This window comes from Acipenser ruthenus, chromosome 2 (assembly GCF_902713425.1).
Source record: "Acipenser ruthenus chromosome 2, fAciRut3.2 maternal haplotype, whole genome shotgun sequence".
Classification (NCBI taxonomy): Eukaryota; Metazoa; Chordata; class Actinopteri; order Acipenseriformes; family Acipenseridae; genus Acipenser; species Acipenser ruthenus.
Genome location: NC_081190.1, coordinates 39,309,692 through 39,334,530, shown reverse-complemented (window position 1 = coordinate 39,334,530; position 24,839 = coordinate 39,309,692). Strand labels below are relative to the sequence as shown.

The window sequence follows — 24,839 nt, the reverse complement described above, 5'->3', positions numbered from 1 at the left end:
TCCAGAGGAACAGAGATAGAGAGATCAGAGGAGGGGGAGGAGGAGAGAAAGAAAAGGAGGTCAGATTTAGACAGGTTGAGTTTGAGGTGATGCGAGTGCATCCAGGAGGAAATAGCAGACAGACAGGTAGAGATACGGGAGGAGATGATATATATATATATATATATATATATATATATATATACACACACACATATATACACACACACAGTGCTGTGAAAAAGTATTTGCCCTGTCAGATTTTCTGCATTTTTGCATATTTTTACACTAAATGTTATCAGATCTTCAACCAAAACCTAATATTAGATAAAAGGCACCCTGAGTGAACAAATAACAAAAATTTGATACATATTTCATTTATTTATTGAAGAAAGTTATGCAACACCCAATGCCGCCGTGTGAAAAAGTAATCGCCCCCTTAGACTCAATAACTGGTTACGCCACCATTAGCAGCAATAACTGCACCCAAACGCTTCCTGTAGTTATTGATTAGTCTCTCACAGTGCCATGGAGGAATTTTGGCCCACTCCTCCATGCAGAACTGCTTCAACTCAGTGACATTTGTGGGTTTTCGAGCATGAACTGCTCGTTTCAGGTCCTGCCACAACATCTCAATGGGGTTTAGGTCTGGACTTTGACTAGGGCTTTTCAAAACTTTAAATTTCTTGTTCAACCATTCTGATGTAGACTTGCTTGTGTGTTTCGGATCATTGTCTTGCTGCATGACCCAGCTGCGCTTCAGCTTCAGCTCACGTACGGATGGCCTGAAATTCTCCTGTAGAATTCTCTGATACAGAGCAGAATTCATGGTTCCTTCAATGATGGCAAGGCGTCCAGGTCCTGATGCAGCAAAGCATCCACAAACCATGACACTACCACCACCATGCTTGACCGAGGTTCTTACTGTGGAATGCAGTGTTTGGTTTTCGCCAGACATAACGGGGCCCATGTGTGGTCCAGTGGTTAAATAAAAGGGTTTGTAACCAGGAGGTCCCAAGTTCAAATCCTGGCTCACTCTGACTCACTGTGTGACCTTGAGGAAGTCACTTAACCTTCTTGTGCTCCCTCTTTTGGGTGAGATGTTGTTGTAAGTGGCTCTGCAGCTCATGCATAGTCCACACACCCTAGTCTCGAAGTTGTCTTGGATAAAGGTGTCTGCTAAATAAACAAATAAAAATGTACAGTATTACTGAAATTTAAGTGTTTGCTCAACAGAGCCAACTTCCCAATATTTTGGTATATTTAACATACCTTTGTCGAAGGAATGTGTGCTTATAAACAAACAGTGGAGGTCCCTATAGGCTTTGATGCCATGGTAACTACACTCACTTATAAAGAAAAAAAAGAGAATTGCCAGAGTTAAAATCCGAGAGGTCACCAACGGCTTAATTTTATTGGTTTAGCACTCTAGGAATTACCAACAATTGCACAGTTATCAGACCCATATATACCTGAAACTAAATAAGACAAAATTGAAAATAAGAAGCCTAATAGAACCACGAAGTAGGACACCTAGAAAGTGTATACAAATAAAATAAAGCTAGCAAGAGAGAAAAAAAACTTAGAAAACATGCAGTAGATTAAGCTAAGGCTATAGCATAGTATTCTAATAAGCTGTAAGAAAACAGTTAATGAATAACTCCTGCAGTAACACCAAGAAGTCCTCTTAACACCCTACCCAGCCAATACGCAAAAATATAAATGCAAAAAAAATAAACCATCAATGTCAATGTTCACAACGCATGACACGGCAGTAATGCGTATAAACATGTATGTGACTAACATTGAACTTGCAGCAAAAACAAAAAGAAAACAAACAGTCCAAAAAAAAAACAAACAGATGAAGTCCCAAATATAATCGCATCCAAGCAAAACGCAATTGTCCTGCAAACAAATTAAATGGCCATTCGACAAAATATAATAATCCTCCAGCAGAACACAAAACAAACAAAAAAAAAAACAATGGCTCAATCTCACCCAGTCCCGATCGCAAGTTGATGTAATGATCTGCAGATGCTGTTACAACCTCTGCCGAAATCCTCCACGTTGCAAACATGAGTCAAAGTAACAAAACAAAAACAGGCTTGAAAAAACAAAGTATCAAAAGAAAAATTATAAACTAAAATAAACCCTGTGTTAGTACCACTGTGCTACAGTTTCTCTCTACAGACAGCCAAACAACTCTACACACCAAACCCAAGTAAGCACGTTTGACTACATACTTAGACGAGAAGCGAAACACAGACCAACACAACAGAACTACGCTATGATTTATTTCTTAACAGATGCCCTTATCCAGGGCAACTTACAATTGTTACAAGATATCACATTATTTTACATACAATTACCCATTTATACAGTTGGGTTTTTACTGGAGCAATCTAGGTAAAGTACCTTGCTCAAGGGTACAACAGCAGTGCCCCCACCGGGGATTGAACCCACAACCCTCCAGTCAAGAGTCCAGAGCCCTAACCACTACTCCACACTGCCGCCCCACTAAGGATACATAAACCAAAATTCTAAATAATAGAATACCAGTCTCCAAAGCATACACGAAAGAAATGTCTCCCCTTACCGTCTCTTCCAGCACTTTTAAATCCAGGGAGAACCATACCCTGCCTCTAAAAGGTACGGCAAGCCTGAGAGGTCATATGCCAAAAAGCGTTCAGAAAACCCGAGACAACCCAAACGGACCATCAAACCAGCAAAAGCTCCTGACCTTCGTGACTCATGAACACGTTAATTCCATATATCTATATATTCTTATTTCTTTTATTTTTTGTTATTATTAAAACGAATATCAAAGACTGAATAAGACTGAAGTATATAAATCTGCCTGGCCAGGCTTCCCACCTTGCACTTAAGCAAGGCAGATGAGACTTTCATTGCCTCATAATAATATGTGGCACATGCCACAGTACAAATAAAAAATACAATGAAAAATAAATACGAGTTCGAATCAAGAAAAGCTACGGGTACAAATCACAAAGTTACGAGTACAACTCACAAAATTACGAGTTGGATAGAGTGGGAAATCATTGTCAAAAATACATCACAGAGGTCACAGGACAGGCTGTTGATTGGGGGAACAATCTGAGTATTTATGCGTCCAGCACCTTGTATTGCTGATATAGAAGGGAAGGAGTGGCTGCATATTGGTGAAATGTATAGGTGGAATTTTCAAAGCAGGAATATGGCACAAAGTCGCCCAACAGATGGACAGTCTCAGTCTCAGCAAAGAGAGACTGACAAGGGCTCTTTTCACCGAAGTGCTGGCCGAAATTGCCGGCTCTCATGAATATTCATGAGCAGACAAGACGGGGGCGTGGTTTGATTTTTGGCTTGGTTGTCAGGGATGGGATAGGCAGCGATCGAGATTGGTGGCAACTCAATTCAACTTTTTTGATAGCGGGTTAATTAGGTCTATTTATTAGGTTATTTAAGTATATTTTTAATTGATTATTATCTTCATTAATATTATTTCAATCACTACAATTTAGGCTTAGGCTTACTATTAATTAGGCTTATTTATGGTCCATTTTTTATGCCTTAATTATTTAAAATAGCATCTTATTAAAAAGAAAAAAGACATTGCATGTCTATGTAAATTAACAACTGTTTCAATTTAAAAAGTTGCAAATTTATGTCTTAAAAAAAATCAGCTTGTATATAGCTCAGTTCTCAGTTGCACGGTAGCTAATCATGACTGAACATTTTTTTAATACAGTAGTCACTGTAAAATACACACAAAAACATTGTTTCACTTAAGAGCAATAGTAGTTATTAATGTATTGTACGGATTGTGATGAACCGGAGCGGGACAGTCGGAGCCTGGGATGGAGCCTGGTGGATCGTCAGCTCGTAACTGCATCGCCAAAAAGGTACAGACAGACTTTATCTGCATCCATGGATGCTCCAAGGCCATGTACATTACGGTCGGTTTAGATTCAATTCAACAAGTACTTCAACAAAACTATAGTCACCATTGTAAAGCATGGGTTTTAAATTGCTGATTCTCTTATACAGTATATAAAATATATGAATAAAACAAAATAAATACAGTTCACCTATTATCATAATCACCCTGCTGCTATATGTTGTTCATAATTACATTTCTGCTATTTGATCTATAGATATCAATGTAGAATTAAATAATATTTCTTCCCATTCAAATCATCAAACATTACTGCAATCTACCCGACATCAAGAATATAGAAATTAGAATCTCGATCACTTGCTATCCCAACCCCTTGACAGCCAAACCACGCCTCTGTCTTGTCTGCTCATGAATATCCATGAGAGTCAGCAATTTCAAACAGCACTTCGGCTGAAAACATCAATCATAGAAATAATAACACGTATGTGTTAAGGAGGGGTGTCTCTAAACAAATCCAGGTGAATCTTGCTAAAAAAATGCTATCGTTTTCAAAAGGGAAAGCTTTGAACAGGAAATGAAGCAGACTTTACATTACAGAGATAGGAGAAAAGTCGCCACCAGAACTCTTTGGATTCCCATGATTCACCGCATCGGTGGGGATGGGAAAAAATGGGGGAGTTGACTATCTTTTGTATATAGAAGATCTTTGCTGAGACTGAGACTGTCCATCTGCTGGGCTACTCTGTGCCATATTCCCACTTTGAAAATTCCACCTACACATTTCACCAACATGCAGCTACTCCTTCCCTTCTATATCAGCAATGCAATATTTAATATTTTTTTCTCTGAATATATTAGTAAAAAACATTTCAATAGAATGGTTTCAAAGTTAGGACAGGTAGTGTTCTATTGGACTTTGCAGCAACATATTTAATATGTGAATGCTTTTACTGTTTTTCTAGTAATTAAAGAATGAACGAGTCATGCATAAATAATATTATGAAGGCTATGACTGCAATTATAATCCCTTTTTAAAACAATTAGTATATTTAGGTGATAACTACAGTGCCCAACGAGTGCATGAGAAGAGGCTTTCAAATACGTCAAATGCAAGACAGTGTCAGTTACGTGCTGCTTCTGTTTTGAGACTTCAGCAGGATCAGTCTTTCCTGACGAAAGCGAATGGCATTCCACTTGTTTTATAATGTATGATCAAACAGACATATCAGTAACTATTACCTCAAAAGGCTTGATAATGTCTGCAAGTCAAGATCTAGACACATTTTGGCTGGTTTGGAGTTGAAACTCAATGTGTTCATTCTTACTTAATGTAAATTTGGGTCTTTGTGGCTTTATGAAACAAACAGTAGTATCCAATATGTATGCTTATACCATAAAAAGGTAAACATTCAAAACTCATAATAAATTGAAATGGTGGTGGTTAAACTAAAACCAATAAACTAGTCTGGCAATGTGGCAGTACACTCTGCTGTGCAATGTCGACAGCATAAAAATACACCCTTATTATAAAATATTAATGTATAGTTACAGTTTAGTCCTCAAAATGAATCTTAAAAAGACAGCATGAAACTGCCTTTAAACATACCAGCTGTTGGTTTTGCCATTTCCACTTAGGAAAACTAAATGAAGGACCCAATGGATTTGCTTGCTCACGTGTGCCCCAGCATCAATCATACTAAGCTGTGGCTGACATTCAGCAATATGCACATCAAGGTTATAAAGCTTGAGCATAGGTAGATTATTGATTTACCCAACCTTAAAAGCTGCTTAACCTCTTCAATACACCAGGAAGCAATTTACTGGGATATGTGGTTTTGAGCATTTCTCCCCCATTACAGCATTGCAGAAAGAAAAACCCTATCAGAACACACTTTTACCCACGTGTACTGGTTCTACTGGAAATGAGCAAGATCATGACTACGCACCACACAGCATTTTTATGGCTGTACTGAAGACACTGACTGAGGTAAAATGGCAGGTATTCAGTTTAAATTACTGTTAAATTGGGGTGAAAAAAATCTTTAGATAAGTCAAGTGGATGTTCAACCACTGCTGTGGCAGTTACTTGGCCTTCAGAATGTTAAACCTTCAATCTTAACCTATATAATAATATTACTAAAAACAATTTGTACTGTAGACAGATGTACACATAAATCACCCTCTACATATGCTCTCCATCCTAATTGCAACCATACTTGTACATGTTTCATAGATCATTACCATGCTGAAGTCAGAAAGCTGTACAAATTATGCCTTAGTATTTAAATAGGCTATATGCCAGTCAAAACACATGTCGGTAGAAAATGAAAGTTAATTTATATTGAGCCAAGAAGAAGCTTATTGAACCCTGTTATAAGTGGATTCTTTCAATCCCTAATGAAGCCTTTGTTGCCCTCCGGTGTTCATACCACGTAGTTGCCTTCCAACAAGTTTCATTATTCATGAGACTAGTTCTACTGTACAGTTACAGCAGCATAATAAAGAACTACTGCAGGTTATTAAATAAAATTGATCAATATATGTGAAATCACCATTTTTATTTTCTATGTTTAAAAAAAAAAAAAAGTCACTTTTCCAATTAAACAGTCTTCTTGTCCCATGGGTTTGCCTGGTAGGTGGTTTAGGAACATGGATGCAAGAAAACATCGCACAAGTACAAGTATTTTACAACTGTACCTGGATAGTACAGGATTTTGAAGAATTCTACAGGACACATGGAAACTGGGTACCAGACGCTATACTTCTTTAAAATGGTAAAATAATGCAAATGCTTAAATCTACACGCATTATACACAGAACAATTTACAATATAGATGTAACATTTACATTAAGCATGTACATTTTTTTAGGTTTATTTTGAATAGAAAAATACATATAATGTATATATATATACACTACCTGTCAAAAGTTTTAGAACACCCCCATTTTTCCAGTTTTTATTGAAATTTAAGCAGTTCAAGTCCAGTGAATAACCTGAAATGGTACAAAGGTAAGCGGTAAACTGCCAGAGGTTAAAAAAAAAAGTTTAGGTTACCAAAAACTGAAAAATAATGTACATTTCAGAGTTATACAAAAAGGCCTTTTTCAAGGAACAAGTAATGGGTTAACAACTTACAGCTGTTCTGCAGCAATAGAAGTAAATTAAGCTTTGAAAGTTGATGCTAACAATTCCTACAGGTGTCCCAACTTTTGTTGATTACTTACAAACCCTCTGTCTGTATAAAAGCAGTGTTGGAACAGACTGTGTTACTACACCCTCTTAAGCATTATTTGGACAGTATTGTACTGCAGGAAGTAGTATATTGCTCTCATAATGGCAAGAAAAAGGCAATTAACAAAGGAAGACAGACAGACCATTATAACCCTTAAAAGTGTAGGTCTTTCCTTTAGAGAAATTGCAAAGAAAGCCAAGGTGTCAGTGAGTACAGTTTCCTACACCATCAAAAGGCACTTGGAAACTGGAGGAAACTCTGACAGGAAGAGGTCTGGCAGACCCAAAGCCACAACAGAATCAGAAGACAAGTTTCTGAGAGTCAACAGCTTGCGTGATAGGCGGCTCACAGGACAACAGCTTCAAGCACAGCTTAACACTGGTCGAAGTAAGCAAGTCTCAGTTTCAACTGTGAAGAGAAAACTTCGAGCTGCAGGTTTGACAGGTCGAGTGGCAGTAAGAAAGCCATTGCTAAGATGGCAAAATAAGAAAAAGAGGCTTGCCTGGGCCATGAAGCACCGCCAGTGGACTACTGAAGACTGGAAGAAGGTCTTATGGACCGATGAATCAAAATTTGAAATCTTCGGTTCATCACACAGGGTTTTTGTACGCCGTCGAGTAGGCGAAAGGATGGTTCCTCAGTGTGTGACACCAACTGTCAAACATGGAGGAGGAAGCGTGATGGTCTGGGGCTCTTTTGCTGGATCCAGAGTCGGCGACTTGCACAGAGTGAGTGGCACCCTGAACCAAAACTGCTACCACAGCATTTTGCAGCGCCATGCAATACCCTCTGGTATATGCCTAGTTGGTCAGGGGTTCATCCTACAGCAAGATAATGACCCAAAATATACCTCCAGGCTTTTTCAGAACTACCTTAGAAGAAAAGAACAAGTCTCCAGACTTAAACCCCATCGAGCTGGTTTGGGATGAACTGGACAGAAGGGTGAAAGCAAAGCAACCTACAAGTGCAACACATTTGTGGGAACTTCTGCAACATTGTTGGGAAGAACTTTCCAAACAATATTTGATTTCCATTGTAGAAAGAATGCCACGAGTGTGTTCGGCTGTTATATCTGCAAAAGGTGGCTACTTTGATGAGTCAAAAATTTAGATTAAATTTTGTTAAACAAAACGGTTCCATGATTTCTTTTTTATCTCCAATTGATTATTTGTTCTATGCTTTAATTTCAGAGTACATTGAGACATTAAACTGCGTAAATTTCAATAAAAACTGGAAAAATGGAGGTGTTCTAAAACTTTTGACCGGTAGTGTATATACACACACACACTTCTTAACCGCATTAATTTTGCACACATCACCTCCTCACATTTAGCTTATTCACAGGTTCATACATAATTGTCCCTCCTCAATTGAGCATTTCCAGTGGATGCACCAGTGTATAATAGGTGAAATAAAGACAACACCAACACCTTAAACACCAGCAACACATCCTTTGTCCTCACCCCTCTCTTCCGGTTCCTCCGGCTTAGCATGGCCATTTTTGCCTGGCCCAAGAGGAAATTAGCCAGCTGCACTCTTTGCAGTACATAACCCTGAAAATACAGTCTGAGAAAAAGTGATCATCTGCAGACCGATAAACAGTTCCTTTAAAAAAAAATTAGAAGAGGCTGTAGCCTTGAACAGTGCAAATAACAATGGAACATGGTTTCTCTGCTATTGCATAAAATACATTTATCAGAAACCCCTTGTTTAATAATGGTAAGAAAAGAGTTAGTGGCCATAACAGTATGCAACACTCTCCACTGTAGATCTCCTACTCACTTCTGGAGTGGTGGCTTATACAGAGCACTCCAGACTGGAACAATGGCCTCATCTACATTTATCTTTTCAGGCAAACATGTGTCTGGAAGTTCTTTGATGTTTTTAAAGTGTTTAATTTTCACACACAGTCTGTATAGCTCTTTTTTTGCAATTGCACTGTATGGTATAGCTGCCTCCAAAACTGCAAAAGTTTGTCTGGGCTGTCCTCTCTGCTCTACAGCTGGTCTAGCCTATAACTCAAACACTGGGGTTTCTTACTCCAGGCTGTAAGTACCTGTAAAAAGCTCCCTCAGTACAGCCAGACCCTTTCCTGACAGCAGCACACAGCTGCATTAAAAACACACCAATGAATCTTACTGGCCTCACACCCGCCAGGAACTCAGAGATTTTCCAAACTCGCTACAAAACCCAATACAGCGTCACCTTGCTAAAATCTCGCTGGATCCTAAACAACCACAATGCAATCAGCATCCCCTTATAAAAACCAGGTAAAACAGACAGGTTGAGCTTTTCGGTGTTTATTAAAAACATCTGTCAATCAAAGTTCAGATTCTCCACTTTATGAAGGAAACTAAAACGCCAGTGCTCTCCAGGTGAGAGACTCAGGGGCAAACAGCAGCCTCTGCAGAGACTGAAGTCTAAACGCTGCAACCCTGCGACACACAACCACCAAGCCATGCCCACCCTCCTCTACAGGCAGGTATAGCACACTCTGTTTAACCCAGTGAATACCATCCCAGAAAAACTCTGCTAGAAGTCTTTGGATCTCCTTTACCAGCAACGATGGGGGGTCTACACACCTGAGCTTGTGCCATAACATTGAAGTGACCAGATTGTTAATAACCAAAACCCTACCCCTAAAGGATAGTTTTGTAATTAATACAACTCAAGCACTGCCTCTTTCCTTTTACCTGTTCAATAACCCCACTCCAGTTTTCCTTTGCCACCCCCTCTCTTCCCATAAACACACCCAGATGTTTAGAAACTCATCGATTCCACTGCAGGCCTGCTGGCAGATCTGGTGGCCTACAACCCTCCCATTAAAAAAGTGTTGCATTTGGTCCAGTTTACTTTTGAAGAGGAAACCCTTTCAAACACATGTTGGCAGTCATTTAATACTTGCACGTCCCGAGTGTTTGTCACAATCACCCGCATAAGACACCGCTTTACAGGTTCCATAGACACACCTGGAATAGTCAAACCAGTTAGCAAAGTGCGTAATTTATTCACAAAGGGTTCAATAGAAACAGAGTGTCCCTGAAAACTGGTACCAAAGCCAAACACCTTAACTACTCTAAATAGATATTTATGGTCTACTCTATCAAATGTTTTTTCCCTGATCAATGGAAATAAGACCTGCATTAAAACCAGTCGGGATTGACAAGACCTTAGATAAAATCTTGTATTCTGAACAAAGGAGACCGACAGGGCGCCAGTTCTTAATGCTACACAGGTCTCCTTTCTTAGGCAGTAATGTCAATACTGTTCAACATATAAACTTAAATAAAAATATATTGTAGCGACTTGCTAACTGGATAAGTGTCAACATGAAGGAGATGGACAAAATATCTCCATAGCATCAAACTCCAGTCTATGTCAGCCGGCGTTCTGAGTAGCTCGGACCTGTGCTCCTTAAACTATATTTAAAACATATTTACAGAAATAAATTTTCACGATGCTGAAAACACTACTCTATTTGGAAGCCCTGAAGATGGGAATCTCAGCATGGAGCCGGCCAAGAATGCTGCCTGTGGATGCAGCCTGCACATGTGTATCCCTTACTCATACTCCTGCTGAAAGCCCCTTGCAACTGCTGCCCCCCCCCCCAACTCACCAACGCACCCTGCTCCTACCACACCTGTATGGCATAGTCAATATCATGGAATGCAGATCATGGGTGTCAAAGTATGCTTCTGATATCAATGAGAAATAAATAACAATACTTTTATATAAAAAAATTTTTTTAAAAAAAATAGTCAGCTGTGTCCTTATACCCGAGTGTGGAACTACCGGGTGAGTGGCATGAAAAGGAAAGGGAGTCTTTGGAGAATGCAACTACAGGGATATTTTATGGATTGAGCCCTTGGGCACTGCGGCCCTTTGCCAATGTTGCAGAGGATAGGGCACTTAGCTAAACGCATGTAATGGAAACATTCTGTGCATTTCAAGCCTGTCACGCTTATCGCAAAACTTAACCATTTTCATACAAATTTGGCCTTCGGAGCAATTCAAATATTTTTGTGATTTAGCATATGAAATTTGCGCACATGCATTCATTTGTATCTAATGTTAATCATTATCACAGGCATTAGGATAGCTAATAAGTTAAATATTTAAAGGGCCATCACAGATTCTACAGAATTCAAACATGCATCTATGCAGTGCTGTTTGCTGGGAAGTTTATGATTTCTCTACTTCTGTCTCCATAATTTTGACAGGTGTCACACAAATATGAGTACATGTTACCTATTCTAATTCATTTACATTTCTTGACTTTCTTGTCTTCTGTTACAGTACCATCCTTTTTTTTTTCTTTTTCTCTCTCAGCATTAGCCGTGATCCTGCTTACCAAACCGCTATTGCTCTGTGTCTGGACTGATCTGATTTTTGCAATGTGTTTTGTTTGTAAGAACTGTAAGTCGCCCCGGATAAGGGCGTCTGTTATAGAAAATACATACATACACACATACATTAACAACAACAACAATTAATAATATTAATATACTATCTATATATATATATATATATATATATATATATATATATATATATATATATATATATGCACCTTTCGTACATTTTACATTCATAACGCCAACAAAATGTATCAATACAGTAATCAGTAGCCTAGCCTACTACTGTATAAGCAGTGTCTGATATTGAAATCTATGTGAATGCAAGGTAAGGATGTGCAAACTGTTGCTTGATCGATCTAGGGTTGATATACTGCTGTATGCGTCTATTAAAGTAAAGCGCTCCTGCATTATACAGGTAGTTGTTTAGTACCTACCGGCTCAGTCTATGTTACATACCGATGGTATGTACTGTGATACTGTGCTGTACTCTTGATTGTGTTTTGGCAGTTATTCTTTCAGCACAAAGAAAGGTGCTTGGGAAAGTGATGAGTTTTCTTTCGGTCCAAAAGAACGACTATGATTGCAGCTTCCCTGTTATGCTGATGCTGCATCACAATCGTTCTTTTGAATATAATCACTATATATAGATGTGGATGGAACCTTGTATGAGCGCTGGGTGTTTTCCATTGTTGTAGTACCTCGGAAAGCACATGCATTTCACCTCAGTGATTGGGTGAGTGAGTGCTGGAGTGATGTGCGCAGAGTTAAGGCTTGCTTTTTAAAAGCGTTATTTTGTGTTTTGTAAAACTGGTTTTGTGCTTGGCGCATAATTTCGAACATGGCAGGGTCTCGCAAATATACATTATATTTGTGCACAGCGCAAAACGTATTGTGACACTCAAAACAAAATTTCGAATATGGCACATTTTGCGCAGAATGGCCATTTGTGACACGCATAACCCTCTGCGCGGTGCGCAAACCTTTCGAATATCTGGGCCTCCGAGCGCTGCACCCTCCTCTAACCTGCTGGATGGTGGAGAGCTCATAGCTGTAGGAGGAGTCTGTGTCACTAGCACCCACCATGTCACTGTCGCAGTCTCTGCTTTCAACTGCGCTTGCCTCACACTAGGGTGCTGCTTATTTACTAATGCCCACATCTCCCATTACTGACACATTGTTTTCTGACCTCTCAGAAATATCAGCGCTGTTGTCTGAAACCATACTAATGTTTTTTTGCTATGTCTATTCTCATTCTCTTTATAAACAACAACGAACTGGTGGCAAATCGACAGCTTCAAGTTCCAGGATGAGAACTTCTCGCTGCAGCGTGGCAGGCCCAGAATCCTGTCTATTGCCATTGTCAGGCCCAATGCCAATACCTCTCAGTGCAGCCTTAGACTGCAGCAAGATTTAATAAGACTGACATACCAGTCCCTGGTGCTCAAAAGACAGCACTATATACTAAGGCTGTACCAACATCTTTTTTTTATGTTTGTGTTTGTGGTTCTATATCTGCTACATTTCTGTGGACATTCTTTACACAGCAAAGATGGACTGCAGTTACATCTTTGCTACTAACAACCAAACGAGCAAGATGGGCTGAATGGCCTCCTCTCATTTGTAAACTTTCTTATGTTCTTATGTTAAAATATCTTAATTGATCACATGCCAAACTCTAAGATGGTTTACAGAAGATGTACACCGAAGGACACTGTGTGGGTAACTGTTTTTAATAAAATAGGTTTTGCTAGTAAAATTAACTGATTTTAATCACAATGATAAGTAAAAGAATTGTGTTGACAGTCATTGCAGTATTTGGTTTATGACAAACGGTTACATTTAACTTGCTACGACAATTATGGTTTTGTTTTCATTATACAATAACTCTCAAGAAAATTTCTGTTCTTTTACCTAGATTTTGATTCAGAATAAAATTAGCAATTACATTTAAAATTACTTAATTTGATTAAAACATTCATTCATTTGCTTTTGAGTTTTGATCAAATGTAAAACACCAAATATTTCCTCTTTAAACCACTACTGCACTCCAAGAACAAAATTACAAGCCCAGAAGAACCCAGAATCTGGATCCTGTCAGCAGCAAACCCGTGTGTTCCTTGGGAATTCATAAACACACACCTGCAAATGTGACGAGCACTTTAAGGGCAATCATTTTTTATTACATACTTGTTTGTAAACCATAAAAATCAAAAGCTATATACTCAACAAACTGCAGACAAACCAGGTCCCGCTGAATAAACCTAGGCCTCACTGTGCACTCAGTTTTAAATTCCCAGACCACGATTCTTAACTTCTTGTACATTTATTACTCAAGCATCTTGAAAATGTTGGGGTATGTAATCAGGAAACGCCACCCGGTTAATCTTACATTACAGCACACAATGAAATTGCATCTGCCTTTTCTTATGAATTTTTTTTTTATTACTATTTCATATACATGTAGAACATGACCCAAACTTGAGAACTAATTTACAGTGTTCAGTTCATTGAGGCCCTTTGGTCAGCATGGGAATTTCAAGGCTACTAGGGAAAATTGACCATTTTTATTATAAAAAAAGAGCTCATTAACATGTTGATTTTTTTCAATTTCCACTTTGTTGAAACTATTTAATAAACCTACATTACATATAATTGCATTGATCAATTGCATCACAGCGAGCTACAGCTTTACGTCATTTAATTCACTTCTGAGAAATCGTAGAAATCAGAAATGCTCATGCCATATTCTAGCTTTAATTGTAAGCAGCAGTTCCCCAATATTGTAAGAAAAGATACAATATTTCCAATCTTTGGGATAAAAGTATAATCCATTAATTAAAACAAAAATTAACAGATCAATCGACACATGAGTCGATGAGTGGTGAGGATCTGGGTCATTCAAAGATGGAGAGACGCGAGCTAATGTTATTTTAGTTTTGGTAAGTCTAAAGAACGTGGCATACACAAAAGACAGACTGACAGGCAACTCCTTAAATCCTGAGGAGTCTCGAATTGTAAAAGTATAAGTGTGACATACAGTAAGTATAGACAATCTATACATTATAGCATACTCTCAATTACTTGTCCTATCCTTGTATAATCACAATTCAATAAACTGTTCTTTTTTTGGTAAATTACAGAAGAATAACATCTCCACTATTCCTCCATTTACAAGGATATACATTCCCAGCAGAGCATAATACATTGAGAAGCCAAAAGCAATATCCAGATGCACAGTAATGTGATCACTTCTGCTGTTTGTATAATGCTATATACTTTAATGATATCATCAACACACAGTTGTTTTACAGTTTTGTTTGTTACTATTTGTGACAATAAATCTGATACATTAAAATGTCTGTACATTAAAACTTGTAGGACAGTAGGCATCAAACAAAAAATGAAACTTGCTAATATATACATTGTTCCTATTTGTCTATCTGGTAAAAAGGTCTGTGTTTGAAAGCAGAAACTGTAGTACACCAACCCAGATGTTCCATCATCTGTCACTTGTGTCCTGACTGAGCTTATGCAGCAAAAACAGATATACTTTACAAGAGCTGATGACAAAAGCAGTCAGGCTGCATGGATCACTGTCTAGTAGTGCCGAACACACACCAGTTCCCCAAGTAAAGGGGCCAAGCCTGTGTGGCAGAGTGCCAAAACAAGCAACTTGCTGTTTGATTGCTGCTCTAGCTGGAACTCTTGATCAGAGAACTAGAGGTGACCATTGGCTTGATTTTACACTGCACTTTCGCTCAACCTTACAAAAACGCCGAAGCACATGATCTCAGTTGGCCTGGAAACTGATCCAGTGTGATAAAACTGTTCAGGGTAAGCAACTGTGGCCATTCTAGTCCAGATCTCTGTTCCCATCATGGCTTGAATTAATTACTACAAATGGAACCATTTAAAATTGTGATCAGAGTTTGGTGTAGATCAGAGGTGGTAGAGTGATACATCATGGAAAGACCCAACAGGTTTTGTTTAAGGAAAGTCTTAGTTACTGGACAAATACTAAAAACCATTAAAACTGGATGAACTTACATCATCTTCTTCCTCCTCCTCCTCCTCCTCGTCACTGTCTTTGTACCCGGGAGGAAGAGGAGGCCCCACAAATTCCTCATTCTCCTCTGTTGCTCTTCGACTAGACAGCTGACCTGGGGGAGGGGGGCCGATCAATTCGTCCTCTGAATTATCTTCACTATCGCTGCTGCTGCTGCTGCTGTCAGATTGAGGTCTTTCATGAAAGGAAAGAATGTATTAATTTAAAAGGAACATTTTTCATCTCGCAGGTTTAAGCTTGGAATGTGCATTTATGCAGGGATAGTGTGACTGCTGACCTTAAATCAATTCTTGTTCACCCAAAGCGGACTGCTTTAAAAATTTATGAATTTAGTTAGACTTGTTTAGATACCATGTGGGCTACTTACTGGCTGCTAGAACACCCCCCACAATACTTTCTATATAATTAGTTATATTTGTTTAACCATTAAAAGATCCACTGATATTGAAGATCTCAATTATAATAGCAGCTTGGCAATTAATGATAGGTAAGATCATTTATTTTACAAAACTAAAAATCTGTATGCATTTATTTAAAATCCTTCAGCAGCAACATCACCTTTACAAGGGAGTCATGTGGGGTTAAGCAGGGTTCACTCAATAAAAACGCCACACACTTACATGACAGCAGTGAAAGAAACTAAATCTAAATAATGAAATAACAATAAATTGACATCTGTTGAAAACTAATTAAAAGACAGCTACTATAGGATTACTCCATCTCAGTAACTATAGGAAGTGTACCACTGAGAAAATAATCTCAGTTTCACATTTTATCAGGTGCTGTAAAGTAAGTGAAATATTCAGGACACCCCCTGTCTCAGCACAGGCACTATATGCTCAATGATGATATCTTCTTCTAGACAGCCCAAGATAAAACTGTATGTGCACCTTACTGGGTGACAGAACAGTACACATCTGACTTCAAATCAAAACAGGCTTTTTTTGGCAATCAAGGTCAAAGGACAAAGATTGATCGGTTGGATGAGATTTTACAATATTTTTGAGTGATGCACCAATGAAAAGCATAACGCATATGTAGATCAAATAGAACAAAATGTATTTATACACTCAGCTAGTATCTCCTGAATCTAAGACGGCAACTCTGGTATGTTGATTTCACACGGAACAACCCCATGACATTTACACATTATGGATGGCAAATGACAGAACCAATTCAGCGTGCAATGAACTATAATGATTTCCATTACATGAGAGTAGACGTTAAAACTTCATGCTGATTTGAACTCGGCTCTCGCCAAGATAATCACCAACTAAGACGTAGCTTTATAGTAAACTAATGTGATCCATCTATGTCTCCATCCATTTGCATTTCCTTCCATATGATGTAGGTATCTTTCTGCCTGGTGTTGATGGCTGAAGTGTAATGATGTGCATACAATTCTTATTATTAGAGAAGAAATTAATATACTCACTTGTGGAGTTACTGAAGAAACTGCAATTATGGCTACACATTTTAGTTTCCAAGATGTTTCACATTCAGCAGTTTCATATTACAGTGATGCCTAGTAAGTCATACCATACAGTTTAGCTATAAATATGTAATACATTTATCTACCAATACATGCTAATACTGTACCGAACCGGCTTAAACGCAGTTATATTCAATGCCTTTCTTACCTGGAAGATGACGTAGCAGGGCGTCCTTTACCACCAGAAACAGAAGCCTTGTCAGCATGAGAATCCCCTCTCATTAACGCTCGCTTCTGCTTTTCAGCATCTTTCATTTCTCGCTGCTCTAAGAACAGAATCAATAAGATTATTTAACATATCTACACTTTCCGGTACTGCTAATGTTACTATAATTAAAAAAAAAAAAAACCCTGACTAAGTCATTGAACTATGTCATTAAGCAAGTTTGCATACTTTTTAGCCCAAACTTTGCCAGAAAAAGTATTCTTCAAACAGCAATCTAGAGTTAGTTTTAAAGACTTACCCGTCACTTTCTGGCTTCTTTCAATTGCAGTTCTTCTGGTCTGCTCAAATATTGCATCCAGATCAAATGTCCGGGCTTTTTTTCCTTCAGAAAGAAAACATTAGATATATCTATTTGATCAAAAATCAGGCAAGGGATTGCTCTTTTTTAAAAAAAAAAAAATATAGGTCAACAGTTGCATTCCATGTTAAATTCCCTCAGAGTTGGGTTTTATTATAGCTCAAAGGCATTCTGTGCAAGACATTATGGCAGAGTACAGTTTATTAAAAACAGCTTATCCCTTTAACTCCTGTTCCTAGTTGTTATTATTATAGTACTTCTCAATAACATGCATAACATTCAACAATTGTAGAAAGTAGCAGGAGCATACCAGTTTGGCCCAGAGTGAAACAAGTGCCGAAAACGTAAGACCAGCGTGTAACCATTAACCTATCACCGTGCAACACTGCCCCCAGTGGATGTAATACATTCCACACTTGTCCTACAGTACTAGGTGGCATTTCTTTGACTTTCCAGTATTGCTTACATCTACAGGTATGTTTTAGATATCCGAGTAAGTTTTTTTTGTTTGTCACCAAAATTTTAGGGCTGAAACTGATATACAAAGTATATAAAATTATATACTGAGTCTAAACAACAACAAGAGTAGAACAATCAATTACAATGACTGCTATTAATGACAAATACCGAGTTTTTCTTTAAGGGGCCAAGAAAGCAGTTTTCTCTTGAAAGGATGAGTGTGAAATATAACGCTTACACGTATGTGAGCTATACTAATTAATACACTATTGCATTCGCCCACAGCTATCTCCCTGTGCAGCGCCTTCAGAACAGGTTGCTATACATATTTATGATTACTGTATGTATCTATGAGTTTTTCTTCCAACTGAAACATACCAAACCCTGAGAAGCCCATGACGGAAGCAATATCTGCGTCATTGCCAGCAGTTCCAGATGCTGAAACAGAAATGTAGAGAAAATCATTAAAGATGACACACAAAAGCTTTGCTTGCATATTTTAATACTTACCAATCATAGATGGTAAATCATTAAAGTGCAGTATAGATAGCATTTAGTATAGTGTAAAGCCGACTAACAAGAACTATGGGACACAAGAAAATGGGGGCAGACTAGATTAATCTCCATTCATACCTTTTTATTTCAGGTTTTTGCAATGATATCGAGTGGAATTATTGATGGGATACGACACTGTAAACTGTATGCGAGTTGTTTTTTTTGGTGGTTTTGTTTTTTTAGTTAAACTGGATGGTTGAGTATTTCTGACATATATCTTTAACAATAACATTACATTTCAGTATTTTGATGCTGAATCCGTTTAGTAAAGCCAGGCGCTGGACTTTTTAATAAGTGTAACACTATAAATAATAAGTGTGAATACATTCGACACACAATTCTAAATAAAACTGATATCTATATCAGATAATAGATATAAGTATCATGAAGTTATTCAACAATTTCCTAAATTTGCGTCATTAAGACGTTAGCTCAGGTAATGTGTCTATTTTTAAAACGTCAATCAAAACGGTTTTATATATATATATATATATATATATATATATATATATATATATATATATATATATATATATTGCAATGCTCTGCATTTAGTTGGCTGATATTCTTTTAACATGTTTCAAAATAATAAAAAAAGAAACATGAAAGAAAACCATACTGCTCTTACTCTGCTCTCGGTCTTCCCCCTGCTGCTCCATGTTGTTAGTTTACAAGTTTACAAAAACCGGCTAAACAACGATAAGTAGTAAAAGAAGAACAGGTTTGAAACAAAATGTAATATAGAGTCTGTGCAGCGCCATCATCTGGGGGTTGTTGGTTATGACTGATGTGTATGTACTGTAGGTCCCAAACAAGTAAAACTGACCAACTAAATGTTGGATTTAAATTCGTAGTCTATGGAAACAAGTACGTTATCTATCTATCTATATATCTATAGATAGATAGATAGATAGATAGATAGATAGATAGATAGATAGATAGATAGATAGATGTATTTTTTTTTCCCCATAGCACATACAAACGTTTCGTTTGTGAATATTTTGTATACATGCATGATCGTTGTTTTGATTGTATCTAGCGCAATATTGTGTTGATTTTACGAAATATATATGAAATTATTTCGTGGAATTGATTTGAAGCCAGCATACAACAGTAATATCAATAACCGGCAGTACCATTCTGTAATGCTTTGTTCGTTGCAGTCCTCCAGCCACGGTGTGGCTCGAGCTCAGCGAGCCAGGCGGCAGCGTCACCTCTCCGTCTCCTCTACTGGAATGAACCTTCACCTTTCACCCTGGCAGCGGCGTGAGGCTGGCGGGATACACACGGGCAGTACAGGGAAGCAAGCGAAGAAAGTAGAGTAAAGAAGTGTAATTTAACAGGATATATTCGACTTTTAATTTCTGGCTATCTCAGGTAACGGGAATTTTAGATTGCCCAATGTAAACTAGGACATGCGTAAAAAGCCGCGTCTATTTTGTTCAATTAACGTTAGAAGGCATGTTTCCGCACAAGGATAGCAATGCCAAAATCAAATGGAAACAGTTGGTAATACCAGAATTACATTAAAAACAAAGTAGGCCTTCATGTTACAGAGATTACTAACATAAACTGTTAAGACGTTCAAGTTATTGACATAGAGCTTTTGATTAATCAAATAAATAAACGAATATTATTATCATTCTGTTACATTTAAAAAAAAGCGTTATGTGCATAACTCTCATACTGTATTGTGATGGAAATTATTTTAATTTATTTGAGACGCCAAAGTTCTACTTGTCAAATGATTTATGTGTACATTAATGTACTCAATACATGTTTGTGGAGCAAAAGTTGATAGGAATTGTGTGTGAAGTATAATAGTTTTCTGAATCAAAGTGTCTTTTTTAGAGACATGCTACAGTTATACGGACTAGGGATGATTGAGGTTTACAGAAATAAAAACTAAAACTCCGAAGTTGAATTAGCGTCATTTGAATAAAAAGGGCCTGAAAATGTATTGCTGTAATAAACTGTATGCTGCTATGTTCTATTATAAACAGCTTTAAACACTAACTTAATTCCCCTTGATACTGGTCTGTTTTGGTTTGACGTTTTAATCCAGTTTTTAGTATGCATGTTTATAACACTTAGCCCATTACCTATCACACGCTCTTTATAGCTTTCTTATGGACTTAGCTGTACCCTCCCTATTACCCTCAAGCTTTTTTTCCCCCTTTCTTAACATATCTTAACAGGCGGATTTAGCTTTCCAACATGCCTTCTATTCTGGGTGCCAGCACCCCGACGGCTGCAGTCCAGGAAGCCTTAGAAAATACAGGAAGACTCATCAGCCGGCACCTTCAGGATGATCGCTATTACCCAGACCTCTCGGAGCTCCTCAATATCATTGCTCACAGTGAGAAAAGCACTTTACTCTTGTTATTGGAGAACCAAATAATATGCTAATTTAGATGCTCTCACAACTCAAGTTGCCAGTGGTCTTTGACACAGAGTAGCACTAGTGGCCACCACTGACTGTACTATCTTGCAGAACCTAGTGATGGGATGAACCCCCTTTACTTCTTTAAGAGCAGTTTGGATACTATTGCTGTAGGTTCTATTGTAGTCTGCTATTTCTGACAGAAAAAGTATGTACTTTATAGCATTATACTGGTAATGAATATAGCTGTAAGATTTGTCAGTTTGAATAGTAAAAGTACAGTGTACAGTTGTCAAAAGTTGACATACCCCAATGGAAATGTATACTTTCTAGAAATATCTCAAAGAATTTTAGGAAAAATATTTTGTAGCACAAGTTTTGCTTTTGTGGATGAAAAGTTACAAGAAATAGATGTTTACAATTAACAAAACTCAAAAAATGCTAATTATTAATACCCTTTGATGCTATGATAGTATTGTCTACAAGGTGCTAGATATTTCAATTTGATAATGCAGAACCTAATTCTAGGAAAATCTAGTAAATGCTAGATTGCAGGTGAACATTCTTAGAGAGAATAAAAGGCTTAGGAATAGGATGATTGCTGTCATTATCAATAATCAATATGGGAAAAAGTAAAGAGCTGTCTGAAGACCTTTGGCAGAACATTATTTATTGTCATAAAGCTGGAAGAAGGATACAAGAAGATTTCCAAGCATTTAAGTATCCCCATTTCAACTATTGTTTCTATTATCAAGAAGTACAAGACTCATGTGACTTTCACAACACTCCCTTGGTCTGGAAGAAAGAAGGTTTTTTCACCAAGAACAAGTAGAAGAATTGTGAGGAAGGTTAATAACAATCCGAGATTTACTGGGCTGCAAGTGGGACTGGAATTTCCATTTCAACCATAGGTCGAGTATTACATTGTGAAGGTCTCAATAGTCGCAGGCCAAGGAAAAAGCCGCTCTTAGGAAAACGTCACAAGGACGTCAAATGGCGTTTGAATGATGGATATGAGTTCTGGTCAAAGGTTTTGTCGAGTGATGAAACAAAAATCAAGCTATCTGGTAATGCTGATAGTCGTTACATTTGGAGAAAGTCTGGTGAGGCATACAAAGAAAAGAACACCATACCTACTGTCAAGCATGGAGGTGGTAATATCCTATTATGGGACTGTTTTTCCTCTAATGGCACAGGAAATTTAGTTCCAATACATGGTAAAATTGATTCCATAGCATACCAAAAGATATTGGCCAATCATCTGAAACCATCTGCTGCAAAACTTAGTTTAAAGCGCAACTGGACATTCCAACACAACAACGATCCAAACCACATCAAAATCTATTTCAGAATGGTTGGAACAATTTTGCGTTGAAGAATGGTCAAAAGTCATAAAAGAATCATGCCAAAAGCTCATTGACAAATATCCTAATCATTTAAAAGAGGTTATTATTGTTAAAGGTGCCTCAACTAGCAATTAATTTCATTTTCCTTGTCAGGGTATGAATGCTTTTGAATTAGCATTTTTGGAGTTTTGCAAAAAAATTGCTGAAATAAATAATTGTAGACATATTTCTTTTACTTTTTTTCCTTATCAACAAAAGCAAAACTTTTGCTTCAAAAGATTTTAACTATACTTGTTTGTTTTCAAGAAACTTCTAGAAATTATAAATTTCCATTGGGGTATGTAAACTTTTGACTACAACTGTATACTGAATGGTTTTATAACAATGTTTCTCACGCTCTTTTTAACAGATATGCCATCTGTGTCCGGTATCTCAGATATGGATTACCCCCTGCAAGGTCCTGGTGTGATGAGTTTCCCCAGCCTCCCAGAGATCAGCGCTGTCCGCAGAGTGCCGCTGCCTCCTGAACTAGTGGAGCAGTTTAGCCGTATCCTTGGATTATGTCTTTGAGAAAGCCTTGTTAATTTTGAAAAAAAAAAAAAGTTTGTTTGTTTGTTAGTTCTTTCTTCTTCGGCTGGTTTCACAGACTTAGACTACTTTACACAAGGTAACATTAGGCGGTCCAAGATTAGTTCTGGGTCATGAAACCAGCCAGATTAGAGTACAGTTACATACTTTTCTGTAAGATTTTAGGTTACCCATCCCTCAGTTCTTTTCGGACAATTTGTTATAGAGAACTGAATGTGGTGCTAGGACAACTTTGTAATCGATTATTATAGGAATTTTTGGGAGGATTAAAAATAAAAAAAATAAATTAAAAAAACTCTGTCAACCCCCTAACCATTATTAAGATCCACATATTAATGATCATATCTAGGTATTTAAATCACAATACAGTATTATCTAAACATTACTTGTCTGTGCAGGGGTGGAAATAAGACGTGTAGTTTGAGCCATTCCTGGTTTTACTGAGTTTTTAATAAGACACACCTAAGCTTGTTACCTATACACTGGATCTAATCAAACACATATTAAAACCTGAAATGGCTGAAACTGCTATGCAGTAGGAGTCTTATTTCCAGCCTTGCTGTGTGTGTCTGCAAAATACCAGAATTGGTATAACAAAGTTAGAATAGTGATATTAACACCTTCCAAATGCTGATTTATTGTTTTTACCTTGACTGTGTGTTAGATATGCAGTGTAATTGCATGATGGGTGTTTTCCCAGAGATAAGCAGGGCATGGCTGACCATTGACAGTGATATATTCATGTGGAACTACGAGGACGGGTATGTGCTGTATACAATGTTAAGCCATCAATTACTGGGTCTTAAGTGGTTTGGTTTCTGTATTAATTCTTTAGCTTGAAACACATGGCTTGTGTTAGAAGGTACAGTGATATACCCAAAGCTATAGAGAATTCCTGTGCCTGAACTGTTCGAGCACACTTGCTCAGAGATTAACAAAATGTACAGGAAAAATCCAATATTAAGCCTAGAATCCCAACCGCATGTGTTCCTTTTGTTCATCCTACAGAGGTGACGTTGCTTACTTTGATGGTCTGAGTGAAACCATATTGTCTGCGGGTCTTGTAAAGCCGAAGGAAGGTAATAGGATCATATTCTGTTATTACATTAGGTATTTTAATCAGTCTAGTTTAAAACCTTTATTCATTTTTATTTTAAAGAAAAGTACACAGAGTGTCACAAATAGACAGTATTCTAAAATGATGTGTAATACATAAAATGAGAACTTCTATAGCACTAGAGTTTAACTGGAGTTTTGGTCTTGTCCCTGTGCAGGAATTTTTCAGCCTCATATTCAATACCTGCTGGTTTTGGCTACTCCTGTAGATATAGTGATTCTCGGACTGAGCTTCCCTGGATCCCAGGCAGGTAGGTTCATTCTAATGTGCTTTGTATTCCGGAATTTCTGATTTAGGTCTTTCTAATAAAAAAAGCCGTAGTTTTAAACTATGGCTGTAAATGTTCATTTAATAGATTAAAACATTTACTGTTGAAACATTTAGACCCATGTTCACTGAGAAAGTAGACTTGATTTAGTATTCTTAGTCCTTTTGTGTTTTATTTTTAAATTTATTTAAAATTTTACATTGGTGTTCACATGCAGCCTTCAGGTACATTGTTTTACAGTTAATCAAGATACTGCTTTATCAGTTATGATTTTTGGTTTAACCTTTAGTAAAATACTATGCCATTTGGGAGTTTTATTTTCATTTTGCATTTAAACATATGAAGGGATTATTGAAAATGTTAAACAGGCATCCAATTAGGGATACACCTACACACAACTATGATGGATTTATGTGAATAGAACAAGTTACAACCTCAGAAACAAAGCAGTTGTCCTGCAAGTAGATGTCAGGATAATAATGCAGAATTAGAGTTATTGGAGTTAATGCTGGTTTGTGTCTGTGAAAATAACATTGTATTGTTATTATCACCAGCTGCAGGAGAAGGTGTAGT

At 37.5% G+C, this 24,839-nt stretch overlaps 2 protein-coding genes across 4 annotated transcripts in view; one reads left to right on the top strand and one right to left on the bottom strand.

The window, feature by feature from the left end:
- The window catches only part of LOC117408664 (WD repeat-containing protein 70-like), a 159,580-nt gene extending 140,311 nt beyond the window's left edge, over nt 1–19,269 (bottom strand). For 2 of the 3 annotated variants that reach the window (XM_058995773.1, XM_058995779.1), the window contains exons 1-5: nt 19,184–19,238; nt 18,388–18,447; nt 17,491–17,574; nt 17,175–17,292; nt 15,516–15,708 (exon numbers count right to left, since the gene is read on the bottom strand). In XM_058995773.1, the coding sequence (XP_058851756.1) occupies nt 15,516–15,708; nt 17,175–17,292; nt 17,491–17,574; nt 18,388–18,447; nt 19,184–19,223 (495 nt within the window). In that variant the 5' untranslated portion in view covers nt 19,224–19,238. Of the gene's footprint in view, nt 1–8,573; nt 8,664–15,515; nt 15,709–17,174; nt 17,293–17,490; nt 17,575–18,387; nt 18,448–19,183 lie in introns of all 3 variants that reach the window. The other variant, XM_058995771.1, reaches the window with a different exon arrangement.
- Nucleotides 19,270–19,706: 437 nt separating this feature from the next.
- Nucleotides 19,707–24,839, top strand: part of LOC117409671 (nuclear pore complex protein Nup155-like) — a 31,913-nt gene continuing 26,780 nt past the window's right edge. Inside the window, exons 1-6 of the mRNA XM_034015986.3 lie at nt 19,707–19,941; nt 20,763–20,923; nt 22,703–22,840; nt 23,546–23,642; nt 23,890–23,960; nt 24,156–24,248. Coding sequence (XP_033871877.3) covers nt 20,782–20,923; nt 22,703–22,840; nt 23,546–23,642; nt 23,890–23,960; nt 24,156–24,248 — 541 coding nt within the window. The 5' untranslated portion in view covers nt 19,707–19,941; nt 20,763–20,781. The remainder of the gene's footprint in view (nt 19,942–20,762; nt 20,924–22,702; nt 22,841–23,545; nt 23,643–23,889; nt 23,961–24,155; nt 24,249–24,839) is intronic.